Genomic DNA, 19,819 nt, shown 5'->3' on the forward strand with positions numbered 1-19,819 from the left:
CGTTAATGACATTAACCATAGTTGCAATACTATATTATATTACCATTAGTCTGTCGTATTGTTTTCCATGCACTGTGACGCGTACACCTTGAATAGGTTGGGTTTATCGTATTTCCAAGTCGGAATGGCAAACAAAATTAAAAAATAAAAATACGACAGTGTAGGTGTATTTGTCTGCGTTTAATAGATTTAAGAACGTCGTTTGTTCAGCGCTCGCGAGAGTATTTATTGTGTACATTATACTTGTGTTATTATAATTGTAGCCGTGCTATCCAATTTAGTTTTCAAAAAAAAAAATCTTAACGCACATTGACTACGGCTGCAGTAAATCGCACAAGCATGCGTCGCTTAAATACAGTTGTGTGGTTTAGAATTGTTTGTTTTCAGTTTTCAAGACCTTTTTCTCTCTCGCTATCACAAAACAACAACAAAAAATAAATAAATAAAAAATGTAATACCAATCGTGTTTCAGTGTGGCATTTATGCCGCGTGATGGGTGGTGTGAAAATTGACAAGTCGTTTATGTGCATTATGCCAAACCTTCAAGTGATAACAGACGCGCTATTAATATTTGCCTTATTTTAGAATTTTGAACTCGACTTTTGTACACACAACTTTTTGGTTTTAATAAAAAATAAATCATTCGCAAATTTACATCGCACCCGTCGCGTAACTTGCTACAGCAGTCGTTCGGGGTCGGGCGCCATAAATCGTTTCTCGTAGTTTTCGTCTTCGCAGAAACTTTCTCGCGGGTGTAAATAAACACTTTTTTCGCTGACGCCATCGTACACCAACCTCTAACGACCGACTTTATAATGATAACAGTACCTTTATACTCTGCGATACGAGGTTTGCCCTTGACATTTTTGTTCTGTATTTTTTTGGCGTCTGTATAATATTATTAGGTTTTATTGTGTATCACTTATATATATGTGTGTATACTGTAGCAGTACATGTGTACTATACAGATCTCGGCGGAATCCTTAAACACTCACTAAACATTATTTACCGACAATATACACTTTAATAAGAGTGAACATATCACGCAATACATGTTAATAAAATAACTATTTATGTAAATTGTGCCATAATTGACGTTTTATCTCTCCTTGGTGATGAGTTTCCTACCAGGTCGAGGGAAATGATAACGCTTATGATTAAAACAAAAAATAGGCCCAGTAAGATCTATGTGTTATAAGTGTACCCATATATATTGTGCATTATGCACGTGAATAAATTAGGCCGGACGTGGGTATATGAGCCCTTATTATCAGTATTTATTATTGAAACGTGCACCTGTCCTGCTGATTGTTAAATATATACTTGTTATATATTTTATGCTGCGAAAATAGTTTAGTTGTCAATGGTCGGATGGATAAAATAACAATTTTTTTATTCGTTTCATCACGTCTTTATTTTTGTTGATACACATGCACGCGTATTAATATGACGCCCGCACCATGTAAAAACGACCGGGTGTAGTGCATGTATATGCATTTTTATATATTATGCGGTTGCGGTGTATCTATTCTATATTACATATATGGGGTGATACATCTAACTGGCTACATTTATTATTTAAATTCATTTTTGTATTTTTGGAAAAAATGTTTTTATTGTTAAGTATTTGTGTACCACTTAAGGTAAATTTTTATAAAAGCAAACCATATATTTTTATTATATTAGGTAATTAAAATGATAATCAGGGTAAAATGCAATTTTGGCAAGGAGTATATGTACCCCGCAGAAGTTGGGATTCACTATTCCACTCATTTACAAACTTTAAATACTTATTAATTAAAAAATATATTTATTCATTGTTTAAGTATACGTCATCATTTTTTAGAAATTTAATTATTAAATGTTCCGCCTTTGATCACGAAATTAAAAAATATAATATAATATAATTAATATATTATAGTGGATATAATATAGAAGACTGTAAAAAACTGTATTTTTTTTTTTGTAAAAATGTATTATAAATAGGTACTTCATATTATTATACAGCAAGACTTCAATTTTGTTTTTCAAAAACAAACATTTGATTAGATAATTAGTGTAGTTGCATGTAAAATGTAAATGGATAGCTCAGTATTCACAGTACTGTACGCACAGTATTATAAACTTACGACATGCACTCTGCATCGTGTCCGTGTGCTCTCAAATAATATACATAATAATATTTCAACCCGTATATAAGTTTACAACTTGGGCGCCACCATTTACGGTTGCACAGCCGTTAATGTTTTTTACAGCATATAGTGGCAATGATAATCATTATTACTTCCACAGCGACAAATGTGGTCAATAACTAAAATAATTATACGTACTAACATTTTTGTGACTGTTCAAACAAGTATTCATAAACTTTGCTCTGGACCAGGTTACGAGTTTGCAGTAAGTCTATAATATAGTCATAGTAAATTATTTCAAAAAATAATCAATACATCATATTACACTTTATACTATATTAATATATTATCATAATACTCAACGTAAATAACATGGCTTATTATACGTACAGCCAAATAAGTCATCATGTAAATAATCAATATTACAGCGCTCGTTGTCTCCAGTAATGACTTTTCTAAAAATAAATACTTCTTAATAGTTATACTAGTATCTACTAACATTAATTTTAGAAATATAGCCTAACCATAGAGCTGATCTAAGTGAATTTTATTTAATGGAGAATAAATGTATTTCCATTGAATACGTATTTATAAATTTATGATTATATAATTACCAATACCTAGTTATACTCGTATTTACTCATCATATTAATGTAATTAAAAAATTTTTGCGTAGAGAGGTTAAAGGATTACCTATGTATATATTATTTATATTAGGATTGAAGGTGTTAAAATAAAATGCTGTACAGACTTACGCCGTAATATTGTCACTATTACATAGCTGTAATTTTTAATAACGGATTTTTTTATTTTAACGGTAATTTTTTTGATTTACCTAAAATACTACCACTTTTTCAAGAGTCTATTTACTGTTGCTAAGTATATAGGTGACTGATATGTAATACAGTAAGACAATTATATTATATTTTTTGTTTTGTAATATTGTGTAATATACAATATCTATATTCTATAATTTTATTTCTCTAATGCAGAATATATACCTATAATAAAAACGAAATGAGAACTCTCGAAAATACAATTATAAATTAATAACTAAGAGACAGGCTATGTGAGCCATTAAAAAAAAAATATATGAGTTCAAATTTGTCGTATAATATTTTCATTATCATCATTAATTAACGATTCATGCATTTCACGCGTTATTCCGTAAAAATAGAATCACGACATTGCATATTTCTTTCGTCACAGTGCACATTAATATATTATTATATTGGTATTGTATACAACAACAATTGTTTTTGACTTTGATATATTTTAGATGCCACTATATTTTATAATTATCTTCGTGCATATCACCGCAGATGCTGAATCGAATATATACATATCACATAACTACAAAATCTTTTTAGCTGTGTATAATATATAATATATTTTTTATTCAGTCTTGAAAACCACGAGATCATTAGTGCACGCGGTGACGCGTTATTAAAATAATAAAATCGTCATATATATATAAAAAAATTAACCGTAAACTAGTTTACGGGGGAAATAAAAAGGACAAGGACTATACCGTTATGATTTCCTCATGTGCCGGTTGAGATAGAGTCGATATTATTACACTTTTTTACTCTGTGTGTGTGTGTGTGTAAACGACTGATTGAAACCCGATTCTATAATTCCAATAATCGTCGTAAGATTATTATAATATTATATTTACAGGACCAAAATAAAATTGAAGTGATTTTTAATCATTATTTTTAGATGATTTTAATATCATTGGGTTTTTTAGTCACCTAAGACAAATTTCCATAGGAAATGTCGACAATATAATATAATATATATATATATCTATTGACTTACTTAATTATAAGATCATCTATCAAAATAATAAAAAAAGAAAACTCGTTTATTATAATTAAAATATTTAATTGATTGGTCTCGCTGAATTTTAAATAGGATATAAAAAAATATATAAGAATATCAATATACCGATGAATTTTATCTATCCTTTAATATTACCACTACTTTACATGGAATGTTTATTTAAATTAATTTCTGATAAGTCTGATCTAGTGATTTTAGTATTTTACAATGTTCAATCAAGAACAAGCAAACAATGTTGACATTTTCGATTTCGTATCGCAAATATCTCTCTTGACCATATAATAATAGTTAATAGTTATTTCAACATTTATGATCAGATAATATTATTAACTTAAGTAAGTTACTATTTCAAACTTGTTAATAACTTAAATAAGTTTATTTTATCTTATTGTAGAACCCTCTGTATCTCTATTTCTATAGAAACAATATCATATAATATGTCCTAACAATTTTCGAATGGTATACAAGGTGATTCTGTTTAATATAATCTTATATAATATAAAACCGCAATATTTTTTGGACAATCGACGATTCGTGTGTACAAGTGTTGTTCTATACTAATACATATAAACTATAAGTGTATAATATTACACATAGCGATGGCGCATTCGTGTCGCAGTCAAATAATAACATAATGGACTTACACGCGAAAATGAAATAATAGCTAGGTTAATGTAATATATAGTACATTACTATAATTGTGCATTTATAAATAGTTTTATTATTGACCCCCCGCAGTTATAGCTTGTGCACTATTTTATACCATACTTGAATGATTTGTAAATTATAGTTTTTTTTTTAAATAACTTAAAATTCTATAGGTATAAGTATAGATGTAGGTATCTACACGTATTGTTTTGTATTTAATTAAAAGTGTAACAGATGTTTATAAAATATTCTAATTACGTATAATCTATTGCTACTTACACGATTGTCAAATCTTATAAACGTTATAAAATCAGTTTTTAATTAATATCATTTCATAAAAATATATGATTACTACTATAAAAATTATTAATTTTCATTTTAATCGTATTGTTATATATGTATTATATATTGAGTAGTATTTCTAATAATATAGATTGCAATTTTTCTTTGGCACAGCGTATAATCAGACTATTATTTGAAGTTAAAAAAAGTTGAGTAACCTGCTTTTATATAGGCCTATCGAATAAAGATAGGTATACACAAAAAAAACTTGGTTTGAAACAGCTGCTCAAAATTCGTCACGCACCCGCCAAGATTTTATTGTAGTATATGTATATAATATAATGTGTGCCGTACGATCATCGAGTTCCGGGTAAATCTTTTACAATATACTGCTTCAGCAGCCATATTATCTGTATATTTACGATCACGTTTCGTTTTGTACATAATGTATGTATGTACGAAAGCGTATAGAAAACGAACCAGCGGTGAACAGACTCTTCTACAATAATTGAATAATATATATTATACATGTATCAGCTGCAGTAATGCGTGATATTATGTATAGTATACATCTGCAGAACCATTCGTGTAGCCAGGGGGCTCTAGGAGCTTAAACACTCCCCCTCTTCCCACGAATAATGGTTTTTTTTTTAAGTCACTAGCTCAAATTAGATAACATTTAGATAAAAGGTCATTCAGTTATTATATATGCCCTCTGACGACTGCTTATATAATAATAATAATGTGTAATATGATAACAATAATATATTACCGAAGTAAATACACATGGTTTAAGATAAATAAAACTTTAAATCAACTAAATGCATTGTGCATGTGTTTTAATAGTTAAATATGCCATTTTTTGTGTACACTTAAACTAAGGATATAGATTATAGACTGTAAACAAAAAAACAAAATTTAATCAACTGTTTGGAAAAATTAAAGCCCAACAATTCCCAGTTTTATACAGCGCACAGTGTTAAGCGAGTATAGACTCCATCGTCAGTCTTGGTGCGAAAACGTTCAGATCCTGCGTTCCGTTACGGTTTGCACCGGTGGCGGCGTTGTGTATTATATATTATGTATATATATATATACTTTTTCGTTTCGTATCGTCGCCTGTGTACTCACCGCTGCCGGCATGACGAAGTTTGGCAGGTTGGTCGTTGTATACTTATAGGACACTGCGTGTATACCTTTTATAATATATTATATTTACTTGCCGAGTCGTTGACCCCTCCACCGTCGCCGACGACGACGATGACAACACTGGGTAAAACACCGTGGGCCGCCCCCGCCATTACCTATATAGGTATATACCATTAACCCGTTTTATTATTATCATCATATAATATATATATATATTTAGACCACGACGACGACGACCGATATTACTATAGCTGCATCACATTGTTGTCGGATACCTCAGCCGCTGCCCCCGCGTATAATTATGTGTATATATAATATATATATATAGTATAAACTGTATAGTTGTGACGTACATGTTCCGATAAAAATACGCGAAACAAAATTGTATAATAACTGTATCTGCAAATTTATAGAATATTATTATATTATAAACGAACATTATTATTGTTAATGACGCATGAACGTATTTTTTGTTGTCTTGAAATTCAAGTATACTTATATAATATTATTTTCTTCGACGCTGACAAATTCCTACGTGGAGTATATAGTTATAGGTGAACCGTAGCCATCATACAACGTACGCGGAATCGCAAATTATTGCACCACACGGCAGTCGTGTCACGCAGCGTTCTCGAAATCGTGTTCGGCGTAGTCAAAAGGATTTCGGGGGCTGTCGAGTACCACCAATCCCACCTCCGTTCACTATCTTGGTTTATGGAAAGTGAACTGCAATATAATATACATATATTTATTGCGCGTAGATATTATAATTTATAAAAACGGACGTTGGGCTGTAATTGATAGATATAATCAAGCTACGTGTCTTCAACGAATTAATATCGTCGTGTTTCTTTATCCTATTACATTTTAAGATATTTTATTATTACCCAGGTTGCGTATATATTTTACATATATAAATAGAGAGAGAGAGAGATTGAAAAAAATCAGTAGGTACACTAAAATAAAATTATTTTTTTTAAAATTAATTTAGAATTATGTATCGTTATTTCTGTTTAAAATGTCCTTTAAAAACTGCCTAGGTACATTTTATCATACTGCAGTAAGTCAAAGACAAAAGTAAAAAAAAGACAATAGTAAATTAGCGATTTGACTAAGTGACCTCCTCTAGTACCCTGCAGGCTATATGGTACTGTACAATACAAGAAATAATGTTTATGTTTAACACAACTTACGAGTGTATTGCCTTTACCGATAATACAAATGTGTATCGTAATGAAATGATTATGGTATTGCAGTCTTTGTATAATAGGTATATTAATAGGTATATCGCGGTCGACCGTGTTTTGATATCGATTTTTTATGGTTGACGCCATCGCGAAAATCTATATGTATCGCGAAGTCAGTGTTTTTTATAGTTCACACACAAAACTAAATATACTACTTCCATCAATACATGTATTGTCGTTATTTTAATATATTATTTATGTTCTGTCGATCAAAATTAACTTATCAAATAAAGTATTTTCACACCGACGATGTATACTTTAAACAGTTCAAACCGAAAATATTATATATGTGCATGTATATATATCTATAATATAACGTTATGTCGTTGCCTATGTGTATATATATTTATGATGACAAGAAATTAATCTCGAAAATTCAGTGAAAACTGAGATGCTGTGATGCTTTGATATACGTTGTTGCAATATATTTAGTTCATCATATATTATGTATTATACAGAAGTATGTATATATATTTACATTTATTTTATTTTTATAGATGGGTATAAATAAGTCGTGATAAAATATATATGCGTATTCTATCTGTTCGAGATGAAATGTTCATACGTATCTATAGAAGTGTGAATACTGAACAGCGTAGGTATACGAAGTAGATACTCCATTCTGGTTAAGGGTTTTTCAATTGAACACTAAAACCTATTTTAAGGACCAACTAAATCGACCTCTAAGTGAGCTTGAAATTTTGAGTGACAGTGCTGGGTTGACGTCATACCCCTAACCATCTCACCCCTATATTATAGTTCGCGACTATACTTCATACGCTCGCCAAATGCAGACTTTGTCTTGCGGGAAGCGCTTCCGGCGGCACGTAAAACGACAATCCCGATCCGCCGACAGCTAGGTTTCGTGTTACTTTATATAATACTTTATTATGTTATGTTATATACATTCTCTCGGTGACAAAGAGAATATAATTATTTGTGCTATAATAGTCTGACGTGGGTTACCGAAGTATTCCTGTCTCTTGTTATCGTGGGTGTGCGGTGTGTTATAGTGGTATTTTATAAAGAATCATTGCAATAGTTATTTGAACATTTTTTAGTATGAAATTGGTTTTGCATTTTCTATACATTTATATCCTGTATGGATGTATATATATATTTAATTACCTAGTTACTTCGTCGATTCCTCTTTGTTTGTGAAACCATTTATAAATTACCAAAAAATACCCAGCAAACCTGGTTGCCTAATACATGCCTAATATAGGTAATATGCATTTTTGAGTGATGTTTATGAACTATTACCAGTTACTGCGATGGTTATGTATCTAAAAGTTACACAACATATTATAATATAATGTGTCATTTGTTTTTTTTTTTAATTTTCGATATAAGATGCAGAACGGTGAACTTATTTACAAACAATAAAAAAATTTAGAAAATTAAAATTTGTTATTCTCTTATATTTATTTCTAAAATTTCTGCGTATACATTTCTTTTTAAGTAAAATATTGTAAACTGACTGTTCGAATTGAATAAAATGTACAAGGTTATATTCAAATATTGGGTCATAGTTTGTATGGGTACTACAGTTATTATTCTCGAGTAATTTATTTTATCAGTCAAATGCTCATATTCACTACCATGAATATTGTTAAAATCTTGGATAACATTAACACAAGCTATGTTGTATGACATTAACTAATGCATTCTATTATATTTTTATTTTTTACACCCCAAATAAAAAATTATAATTTATGAGTTATGATCATGAGACCATTGTAAATAAGAAAGAAATATAATATAAATTAAACACATTTACTTTATATTATTAAATATTAATATTTAATAAATGACAAGAATTTTTATTTTTTATTTTTTCATATAATATAATATTTAAAAGAACCAAAAATTGTATTTTTTTTTCACCATATTTACACATAATATGATAACTAAAACTTGCAAATGCAAATTATCTATATGATATTGGTATACTCATATATGTACATGATATTGTATAAATCACTGCAGAGGTTTGACGAGGTAAAATTTCATTTCAATGTGTAAAATCGTTAGAAGTTCAAGATACACGTTACCCCATACACTATATATCATATATACCGCAGTTAGAAATTAAGTACACGTGTATTTATAATTATATGACAAAGATCAACATACCACATTTACTATTCGCGTAGAAACGTTTTACTGTCGGTTCTATCGATTCATCTGGGTATCTCGTAAATAATATGTATCAATTTATATCATAATATGTATATTAATTGTATATAGAAGCTAATACCGTGTATCTGTTGAATTACAAATGTTAACGTCGTGTCTTATAATTAACTCGCGTACTTATACATATTATCTAATAATACACTGCCTACATACAATTATATATATATTGTGTCGTGTATATAAATATTATATTATTATTGTTGTATGCGTCCTGGATTAGCAAATAATAATAATTGCATAGCGTCGCCAAATCGTCACCTTCTTCGTCGTCGGCCAGACGAAACGAGAATCGCGATTCTCGTAAAAAATAAAAAATGGTGCTAACTAGGCGCCCAGTTGTCGCTCAACAGGTCCGCAGCCGCTGGCGGTTTTCAAAATCAATAATAGACGTGACCGCGTGTTTCACAAGTAACCGCACTCCATTAAACTTTGTCCGAAACGTTTTATTTCTCAACCCCTTTCTTGTTGTTATTCATTTTTTATTCACTTTTACCGTCAGTGTACAAAGTACAGACATATATATTCAATCATACATTTCGTCCTTACCGTCTTCGCTTTATTTAAATGACTACTATGGCATAACTATCATACCTATCATAACTTACGTTCGTAATTCTTGAAGAAAATTAATATCCTTAACATTTTTGTTTAAAAAATATATGCGTAGGAGAAACCTACCAGTTATAGTTTGAAAGTAATTTAGAAAATTATCCTGGAGTTAAGTGGCCCATGGAGACCTCACCCTTGGATCATTTACATAATATACAAACGAAAATATATGATATAGTGATTAAAAATAAATTTAGTCTGTATATTATTGGTTTAAAAATGTACAAATTTAATTTCTAAGACTTCTTATACAATACTCTATTCCATTAATTTGTTCGATGCTTATAGTTTTTTCCGTCAATTTAACGCATACCAAATTTTACATTTAAAACGATCAATTTTACTCTGTCATTTTTAACATTCGATTATATGACCATCACATGATCAAATTTAAAGGTGAGGTTTTTTATCCAGGAGCTGAATTTGGTTTTATTTTACATTTTAATTTTTAAGCAAGTTGTATTAGCATTTTAAAATGTACAAATATTGTTCATAAATTTAACGCTCGTAAGTGTACCTAATATAGTCTTAAAATTAGAATTTACTGAAACTTTAAAACCGACAGAGTCAAATGGATTTTTCTGAACGTAAAATATTTTGTTATATTGTTCATTTTCGAGATGGTGACAATAATATTACATCATAATATAACGTCCTAGGTGTTAAAGTAGGGGTTATTTTTATTTTATGTCTAAAAGCTATTGATTCGATTTCATTTAATCTCAATTCTAGCGTACCTAGGCTATATACTTAATTGATAATAAATAATAATATACGTAGGTATATATGGTCAGCTATGAAGTATAATAATATGTGAATTAATATTGTGCAACTTCTTAGTTCACCATAACAATGTTGCTGCACTAGGTAAATTATAATTCATGTAATTGTATTACGCATCAGTAGGCATATATACTGCGCGAATGACAATACACTTGCTTGTGTGACAAATTAAATATCTACGTTAGACGGGTTACAGGTTTACAGCGTTCCGCGCAGTATTTAATGTTTAATCGGCCGAACAAAATCCCGAGGCTTCTCTTGTTATTCTAGATTTATGATTTTTTTTCTTTTTAAAACTGTTCACGGCATTCGTAAAATCTTATACTGTCTTAAAAAAAGGGCTTTGACGGTTTTTTTTAAGTCTGATGATAATATTATATAGATACATGTCTGTCATATATAGCAGCAATCGTATCGTTCACTTTTTATTTAAATAGACTCGAACGCCTATAACATGATATAAATTGTAGTCCAGTCGGGAAGTACGCATTAATAATTCATTTACCTTCTGAAATAGTTTTAGAAAGAACGTTGATATAGCGAAAAAAACACTTCGCACTATATATGTATATACTTATAAACCTAGTAGTTATATTTATAGTCAATCCATTTTTCATGCGTCTTCGTTGTACATGTACCATAACACTTCAACTATACTACTGCACAGTTCCTCCCCATAGTCACTGTTCGTTGTCTCGGTGTTTATTACGGGTTCTACCCACGTTTGTATTTTCGTTTAATATATTATCGTTTTTAATCAAATATTTGTTGTTTAAGTAAAGTAAAAAAATTGTTATTATAGAATCAATAATTTCTATGAAAAAATATTGTAGTTTCTTAAAATATTTATTCTTACTGGTTCATGAGTGTCGTCGAACGTTTTAATAGGATTGAATTTCTACAAATATTATATGCATTTAATATACAATATAAATTCAATTTTGTTTTTAAATTCAAAGCTATAAAAATTTATTTTTTTAACCTTTTTTTTTCAATTACCTTGTAGTCTCTTGTAAATAGTTTCGCTATGTGTATTTGTACGATTTATATGCTAATCACCAACACGATCGCCTCACATATATACAGTTGGTCTGATCCGGATTAGGGAATATTATATATGTATATTATAATGTTGCAAAATAATAATATAATAAAACATATGCTTTACACATACCTATATATAGGTTATTTTTGTCCTTCACCCTTGTTATATATTTTTTCGCGTAATCGGATCCTCAGGAAATCCAATAAAGCTTCTTCCTTCTCTATATACGAAACATCGGGGTGGTAAATAATACTTGTGCCCACAAATATATATATTATTTAAAAAATATAATATATCGCAACGATATAATAATATAATAACGAATTGAATTGTATACCTACAACATGCGGTTGTCTTTATTGTATTATTATATTATATATACTTAGTTGAATTTTTTTTTCTGTTTCACAGGTGTATTGGAGATGAGCGCTGCGACCGAAAGTGGTATCCGGTTGAGCGGACATACTCTAGACAAGGCCACCAAGGCCAAAGTCACCCTTGAGAATTACTACAGCAATCTGATCGCTCAGCACATTGAACGGAAACAGAGGTACAGTACACTTACGCGTATACGTATTTTCATTGATTTTTTAGGTGTTTTAAACATGATATATCTGTGGATCTTATGGCTAGAATATAATATAATATATTCAGTATTCGGATGACAACGCTTTTTATGGATTATTATTTATGTATTTCATATGTGTACAGAATTTTATTTATCTCCATTTTATATATATTTATATATGCTGATCTGAACAAGATATAACAATAAAATATATAATATTATATTAATATGTAACAAATTTAAAAATATTTTCAAATCATACTTAAATCACGTTAAATTATAAGTGCGAAGGGAAAAATAATGTCACTGTAATGAAAAAAACTCTTTTTCTCTTTCTTTTAATAAAAATTCTAATTGCATTTTTGAAGTTGTGAATACTTTTTCCTGTGTTTTTCAAATGACATATTAATAACACACATTATAGGTACACATATTTAGTACAAATGTACAATTTATCTTATTTAATATTTCTTCTCCTTAAGTTTTAAGGAACATCATTATTATAAATAATGCTTAAATGGTAATATAATAGACTTAATATTTTCAAATATGTATTATTAATAATAAATTAAATATTTTAAATTATTTAAATGTCGTCTATATTGTTATAAGTTTAATTATCATTAGTTTTTTATAAAATAAGTACAAAATGGCACTACCGACTATATTATATTATATTAACACATTATATACTATTCACTAATATAAATATAACAATTTAAAACCACGCCAATCAGTTTAAACTAAATTGGCTGATAAGCATGACTTATAGAAATCTAAAGGTCAAGTATTAATTTATTTAAACTAATAAGTTATAAAATATAATGTTTCTGAAAATAATAAAACAACTAGACATAAACTATTTTTTTTTAACTTTTCATTAGTAATTTATGAATTAGTTTTTATCATAAAAACTGAATAAAAATACTTTTTATAATAGAACATTATTATTTGGTTTAATCTTTAGATAAATTATTATTGACTACTAATGTCAAAATCCGCATAAATGTATAAAACTTAAATCAACCACGTGTTTCTATATTTCTGCTAGTATATTATCATTTAGAATAATTAATTATAAATATTTTGATAGTTTTATAAATTAATAACTTTACTTTGATAACTGAAATTTTTTTTTTTATCAATCATTTCCATTTATGATATATATTATTACGTAGCAATAACTTGCAATAATACACTTAATACGTATTATTATTTATTAATAATTATTCTCAAAGTACTTATGGTTTTTATTATAAATGTTAAGAGTTTTTTACTTTGTAAAAATATACTTATTTTGTATTTATGAAAATTTCTAGAAACCAATTTAATAAAATAATAAATAATTTTAATTCTTATCTTCTTTTTTTGTTGATTCATATATTATTAGTGCAATATTTTTTAGTTTATTTGAGTAACTTATATAATAACTATAACTTTAAGTTAGGTTTAATGAGTAAAATGTCATAAAATATAGTTTCTTCTAATCAATAGATAATGTTTGCAAGGTATATAGTACTATTATCAATAATTTAATATATTATAAATATGTGAATTATTACACGTTCGAACGCTTGTTTACCAAATTGCATCACGAATTATGAAAACATAAACATTTGCTTGAAAAGGTCAAACTTTATTAATATAATAACTTAAATAATAATGTAGTTATAGTTTGATAAATGCTGTAAAATATACCACAAATAATTTGTTTTTATGTTAATATTAAAAATGTATAGGTAATGTATCAAATTTAAAAATAAATTCTTGAAACAATAGTTGAATTTAAATGGATAGTTAAAAATAATAATTTGAAGTATTCTGAAATCGAAATTCTTTTGTAACATAATAATAATTTACGTGTCTATAAAGATGTTTATTTTAAATCCGTTTAAATATGTTTACTCGATTTATAGTAAAAAAATTATAAATTTCCTTAAGACTCATATTACTACTATAATATAGTACTATAGTTTAAAAAAAAAAAAAAAAACAATCGTGATTTAAGTTGACATTATAAATCACCACAAAATGCTTCTTGATGGTTATTATAGATGTAATCATTATTGTAAAAAAAAAAATATTTCTAAAAAGTAGGCCTCGAATAATTCAATAACAGAGAAACATAACGATAATATTATTGAATGTACCGACAGTAAAATCAAATCTGCCGGATCTCCTTATGAAACTGTAAGTCGAACATAAAAGCGTATCTGCTAAAGCAATAATGTCATCTCCATGAAAGATAACGCTACTGCAAAAATATTTCATAAAGAATTACTATACCCACCCACAGAGACAATTTTTTTTTTGTTATAATAATAATCGCATATAATATACATGTATAGTGATTCACCAAGCTTGCTCATCCCCATTTTTCCTTCAATAATGCATTTTATAATTTTTTAACTTTTAAGTAAAGTTACAAGAATTGCTTCTTTCAAATGAAAGCAAATCATAATGACCTTATTTTTTATGCAATTCTTATATTGAAATAAGCATATCTTTTTTAATTTAAATATTTTTTAATTAATACAAAGATAGTTACATTTGTATTTATTCGTAGTATTTTATAGTTATTAATAAGTTAGTACAAATTAATAACGATATAATAATACAGTGTACAATATTAAATGCTTTTTTCTCTCAGCTTCTATTAACCGGTACAAACTAAATGACTCACTGGGATACAAGGATATAGTTTTAAAACCTGGACGAATTGCAAACCTATGTATATTGGTGTATAATTTAAAAACTGATCTATAGTTGTTCTAAATTATTAAAATATATTTACCAAGGATAATGTGTTCCATAAATATATATATATATTTATGTATTACGTACATAGGCTTACTTAAATTTTATATAAATTGGTTTTATGTATTATTTTTTATTTGTTTCTAAAATATAAATATGTAATATTTAATATTAAAGAAAAAATAATTTTCTCTTAAAATAATTATGAAAACAAACAATATTTATATTTCCTAATGACCATAAAGCTTATTTTTCATTGCCTGCCAATTGCTTTTGTATACTTGTTCTTAAAATAATGTATTTACAATTTTTTTTGTCCTTACATGAAACTGCTGTACGCTTTTTGCTGAAACGTAACCAAAGTTTAACCTCGTATAGCCGTTGGTATAACACATATATATTGTTGTAAGAAGAATTTGTTTCTTTCAAAACCATTTACCAAATGAAACTCTTATAATTGCCGTTCAATTATTCTCTTAAAACTTTTGTTTGTAAAAACCTTATTTGCAAATAACTCATTTCTATAGTATACAAAAACATATACATGTGCATATGCCACGTATTATTTACAAGTTATTGTGTATACTATAACATTTGTATAAGAAAACGGTATTTTATAACATCAGTCAAAGTTCACAATCTGCGCAATTATCCATATATTTTATATTATTACTAAATATCGTTAAAATTACCAAAATTATTTTTTTAATTAAAATATATTGAACTCTAATGTTTGTGAATAAAGTTAGTTTTTATCGATTATGTGGTAAACTACTTTTAAGTTCAAAAAGCTGACTGTTCAGTGTTCTTGCCTGTGTTAAATTTCTGAAATGTAATTTTAAAAAACTTAATGAAAATGAAACTTTAGGAGCTCATCTTCTTTGGTCTGAAAAAGTAACACGCCTATTGTTGTAAAATTAATAGTAAATATCATCACTTGTTCCGCTCTGAATCAAAAAAGAATAATAATTATTAATATATCAGTGTAAAAACAAAATAAAAAACGGCTATACCTATAGAATGGAAAAAAAGAGACTAAAAAAGGATTTAAATATGAACTCTTGTGTATTTAAGCCTCTTTTCACATAGCGACCATTCACCCGTCCAATCAACGCATTAATATAATAGCTATCTGTCACGTTCAGGTACGTATTATTACATATTATTTAATATGTACCGTTTGTGTATATGGTAGTATAATATTATATAGCATTACGTTATGTGGCGCATATAATACACGAATGTACGTATTAAATTATTATACCTATACCCATCGTCGTCATCGTCGTCACATCCGTTTCGCGAACGTGCCGTGTGCCGAGATGATGCAATGATCGGTATACCCATTATACTTGCAGCCCTGAATCGAAAACCATCAGAAATCCCCAAAACGGCGATATAAGGTTAATGTAGTAAACCATCGAACCGGAAATTGTGTAAATTGTATATAGTTCAAATAATATAATATGTATAGCAATTATATAAGCTTGTATAATATGATAAAATAATATTACTATGACTCGATGGCTATACCTAGATATCTATATAGGTATATGATATATGTTATGTATACTGTATATAGGATATAATATACAACTTGAGTCAGTGTTATAATCATTGATAATGAAACTACACGTTTTGCTTGCTGAATATTCTGTAAATTAGATTCTATTATATTCTATTATTATATATTGTGACGCATTATTAAATAACATAAACGCATGTGATTTATGTTAATTTTTCTAAAATCTTTTATTTGGAATTTATTAAATATCGTTGTTATTTTATTTTAATTTTGATTACTATTAAAAACGATTTGTAGTCATTGTGTACCATATTAAAAAAAAGTTAACGTCACTGCTGGAACATTCTATTTATAAAGACTCACATTGTCATCGTACTGAAATATATATGCATAATAATTTATTTTAGTGGTTATATTATGAGTATGTATGAGTAATAACTCACTAAAGATCTGTGGTTTTGAATGCTGACATTATATAAAACTTAAGCTTTTGGCTTAAAAAACAAGCGTGGTTAAAGACCTGTTGTTAAAATATATGATTAACTACTTAAAAGGATAAATTATACCTATAGTGATTCTCGTAAAGCGAAAAATCTTAAAAACAAATAATGTATACAAAATGTTGTGGTAAAAGACACTTTGTTCATAATTCAGTCCAATGCATATAGACTTGCTTTATACAGCTTTATGTCACTAAATAAAATTTATATTATATTTGCCACTCGTTTTCATCTTCATATGTTTTATATTTATTTGGAAAATTATATTGATCGAAGCACCTAAATACGTGAGAAAGCTTGTAGAAAATACAACTATGTGGTATGTGGCATACCGTCTTATGCTTATGGCTTATAAATTACTTTAAAAACATTCAGGAATTTTATAACAGATGTATTTTACTCTTTAAGGTTTTTTACACAGTGTTTTTTCTATATAATATAATAACTTTGATTACATTATAATTAATGATAATATTAAAAATAAATAGCTGGTATGTTGATGTGCGAAATGGTGCTTTTTTTTTTCTAATTCGAAATAACATCATTAACTTACTTTAGGTACACCATATTATTATTATTTTTTTTTTTTTTTTTTTACCAGCATTAATGAGAAGAAAATTTGCTTAACCATTTTTTTGCCGTTGAATTTAATTATAACATAACGTAAAATGTATAAAAAAAAATAACAATAAATCGCCGGATTGTAATCAAATGTTTTACTTTGTACCTCGTTTATATTAGTATACAATATTTAATCGATAAAATTTAAACATCCAAACGTCAAAAGGAAATAAAAGCAATTTTTCAAAACTTCAAGAAAGAACTTAAAATGTTTTTTTTTTTGTTACCCTAAAAAATCACGAAAATTCTATAAAGTATCATTAAAAATCCTATATTATATGTAATATAATATATAGTAAGACTTTTGAAGTTTTTAAAGTTGTTAGAGCGTATACGCGTATATAACGTACCTATATAATTCTTTTTATTTTTTTATATAAACTACCTACTCGAAAACACGTTTACTATTATACATCGAAACTGACGGGCATGTATATACATCCACGTTGTGTGCGTTAACGATTTGTCGTCGTCACAAGTATAATAATAGTAATATATATTATATGTATTCCTCAATTTTAAACGAGTTTAACTTTGTACCATATAATATAATCGCAGGTACGTACCTGCATCGCGTTACAATAAATTTCTTCGGAAACGCTACTTTATATATACATAAGCTTCTTCAAATTATTAAGTTATCGTGCTATCTGAATGGGGTAATAAATGACCGTGTGCGGTTATTTAATATTGGTATCATTATTACCCGATGCGTCGTGACGTTAACAATTTATATTGAGCATATTATATTATAATATTAAACGCACGCTGTGCAATGTTATAGAAAATTTAGCATGTCAAAATGAATTCTCTTTCCGCGTGCTTAGGTACCTATATATACATTATACATATTATATAGTTTTTATAATAACCAGGTGTGATTAATCTATGAATTAAATAAGGGTCTTTTGACGGTGGAATGCTGAAAACAAAATATGCAGCTATAAGCCGTAGACAAATACTTATCATTATACACTATAAAGTTTTAACAAGCAAAAAAACCGATAGCAAAAAATATTGTGGTCACCGGTTACTATTCAAGACTATATGGACATTGAACATATTACATCTTTTTTATGAATCAATTAAGAAAGTATCTTTGAAGTAGTATCAAGTTACCATAGCCCTACACATCACCTCTTAAAGTTATATATTATGTACTTTTGGATAAAGCATATATACACTATGAAAACTTTAAATGAATAAAAAGTTGAGTTCTGATGAGTGTAAAAATTCTAGATTTCGTGTAAGATATGTCACATTTTTTATAGTTCCTACAATGCTATGTATAATGCTTAAAAATTTAGATCACAATTTTATTATTTTGCTTTTGAAAATTTGGTATAAAGGTAAAATTCAGAACAAGTGACTATAAAGTATACTCCCACTATTTTCATCCGAGGCTTCGCAAAATTACGCATATTATATTGTCTGTAAAGTATTGCTTTAGGAATTTACGGTAAACACAAACACATTTTTGTTATGTGCATGTATAACGTATATGTACGTGCAATTTGTTGCGCAGTATTATTAATTATTCGTACGAACTGAACAGCAAGGATACAATATGCCCAAACAATTGATACACATAAGAGAACCGCCTGTTGCCTTTGTATAATTGGTCGGAGAAGAAATTTTCTCTATAGCTAATTTGTGTTTTGTTTTCGCGCGTAAATAATCATTTTTGTAGTACTTATCTACGATACCGTGTAATTTTCGTGTGAGTTTAAACGCTGAAAAATGTCTACACACACGTGTGCATACGAAAACGTCTATTTTTTCCCTCGTTTCGTTTTACGATGTTACGCTATTTGTTAATTATTTATACTCAGCGTGCGAATATGTGGCGATGATTGCGTTTGGCTCGTGATTATTTTATATATATTATTATAATAAATACTGTAATATT

The 19,819-nt window shown here is 28.0% G+C and overlaps 1 protein-coding gene across 7 annotated transcripts in view; it reads left to right on the plus strand.

The window, feature by feature from the left end:
- LOC114119460 (serine/threonine-protein kinase tricornered) overlaps positions 1 to 19,819 on the plus strand; it is a 121,875-nt gene that overhangs the window by 91,534 nt on the left and 10,522 nt on the right. For all 7 annotated transcript variants that reach the window (XM_050199351.1, XM_050199350.1, XM_050199353.1 and 4 more), the window contains one exon: positions 12,351 to 12,489. In XM_050199351.1, the coding sequence (XP_050055308.1) occupies positions 12,351 to 12,489 (139 nt within the window). The remainder of the gene's footprint in view (positions 1 to 12,350; positions 12,490 to 19,819) is intronic.

Source organism: Aphis gossypii, chromosome 2, assembly GCF_020184175.1.
Source record: "Aphis gossypii isolate Hap1 chromosome 2, ASM2018417v2, whole genome shotgun sequence".
Taxonomy (NCBI): domain Eukaryota; kingdom Metazoa; phylum Arthropoda; class Insecta; order Hemiptera; family Aphididae; genus Aphis; species Aphis gossypii.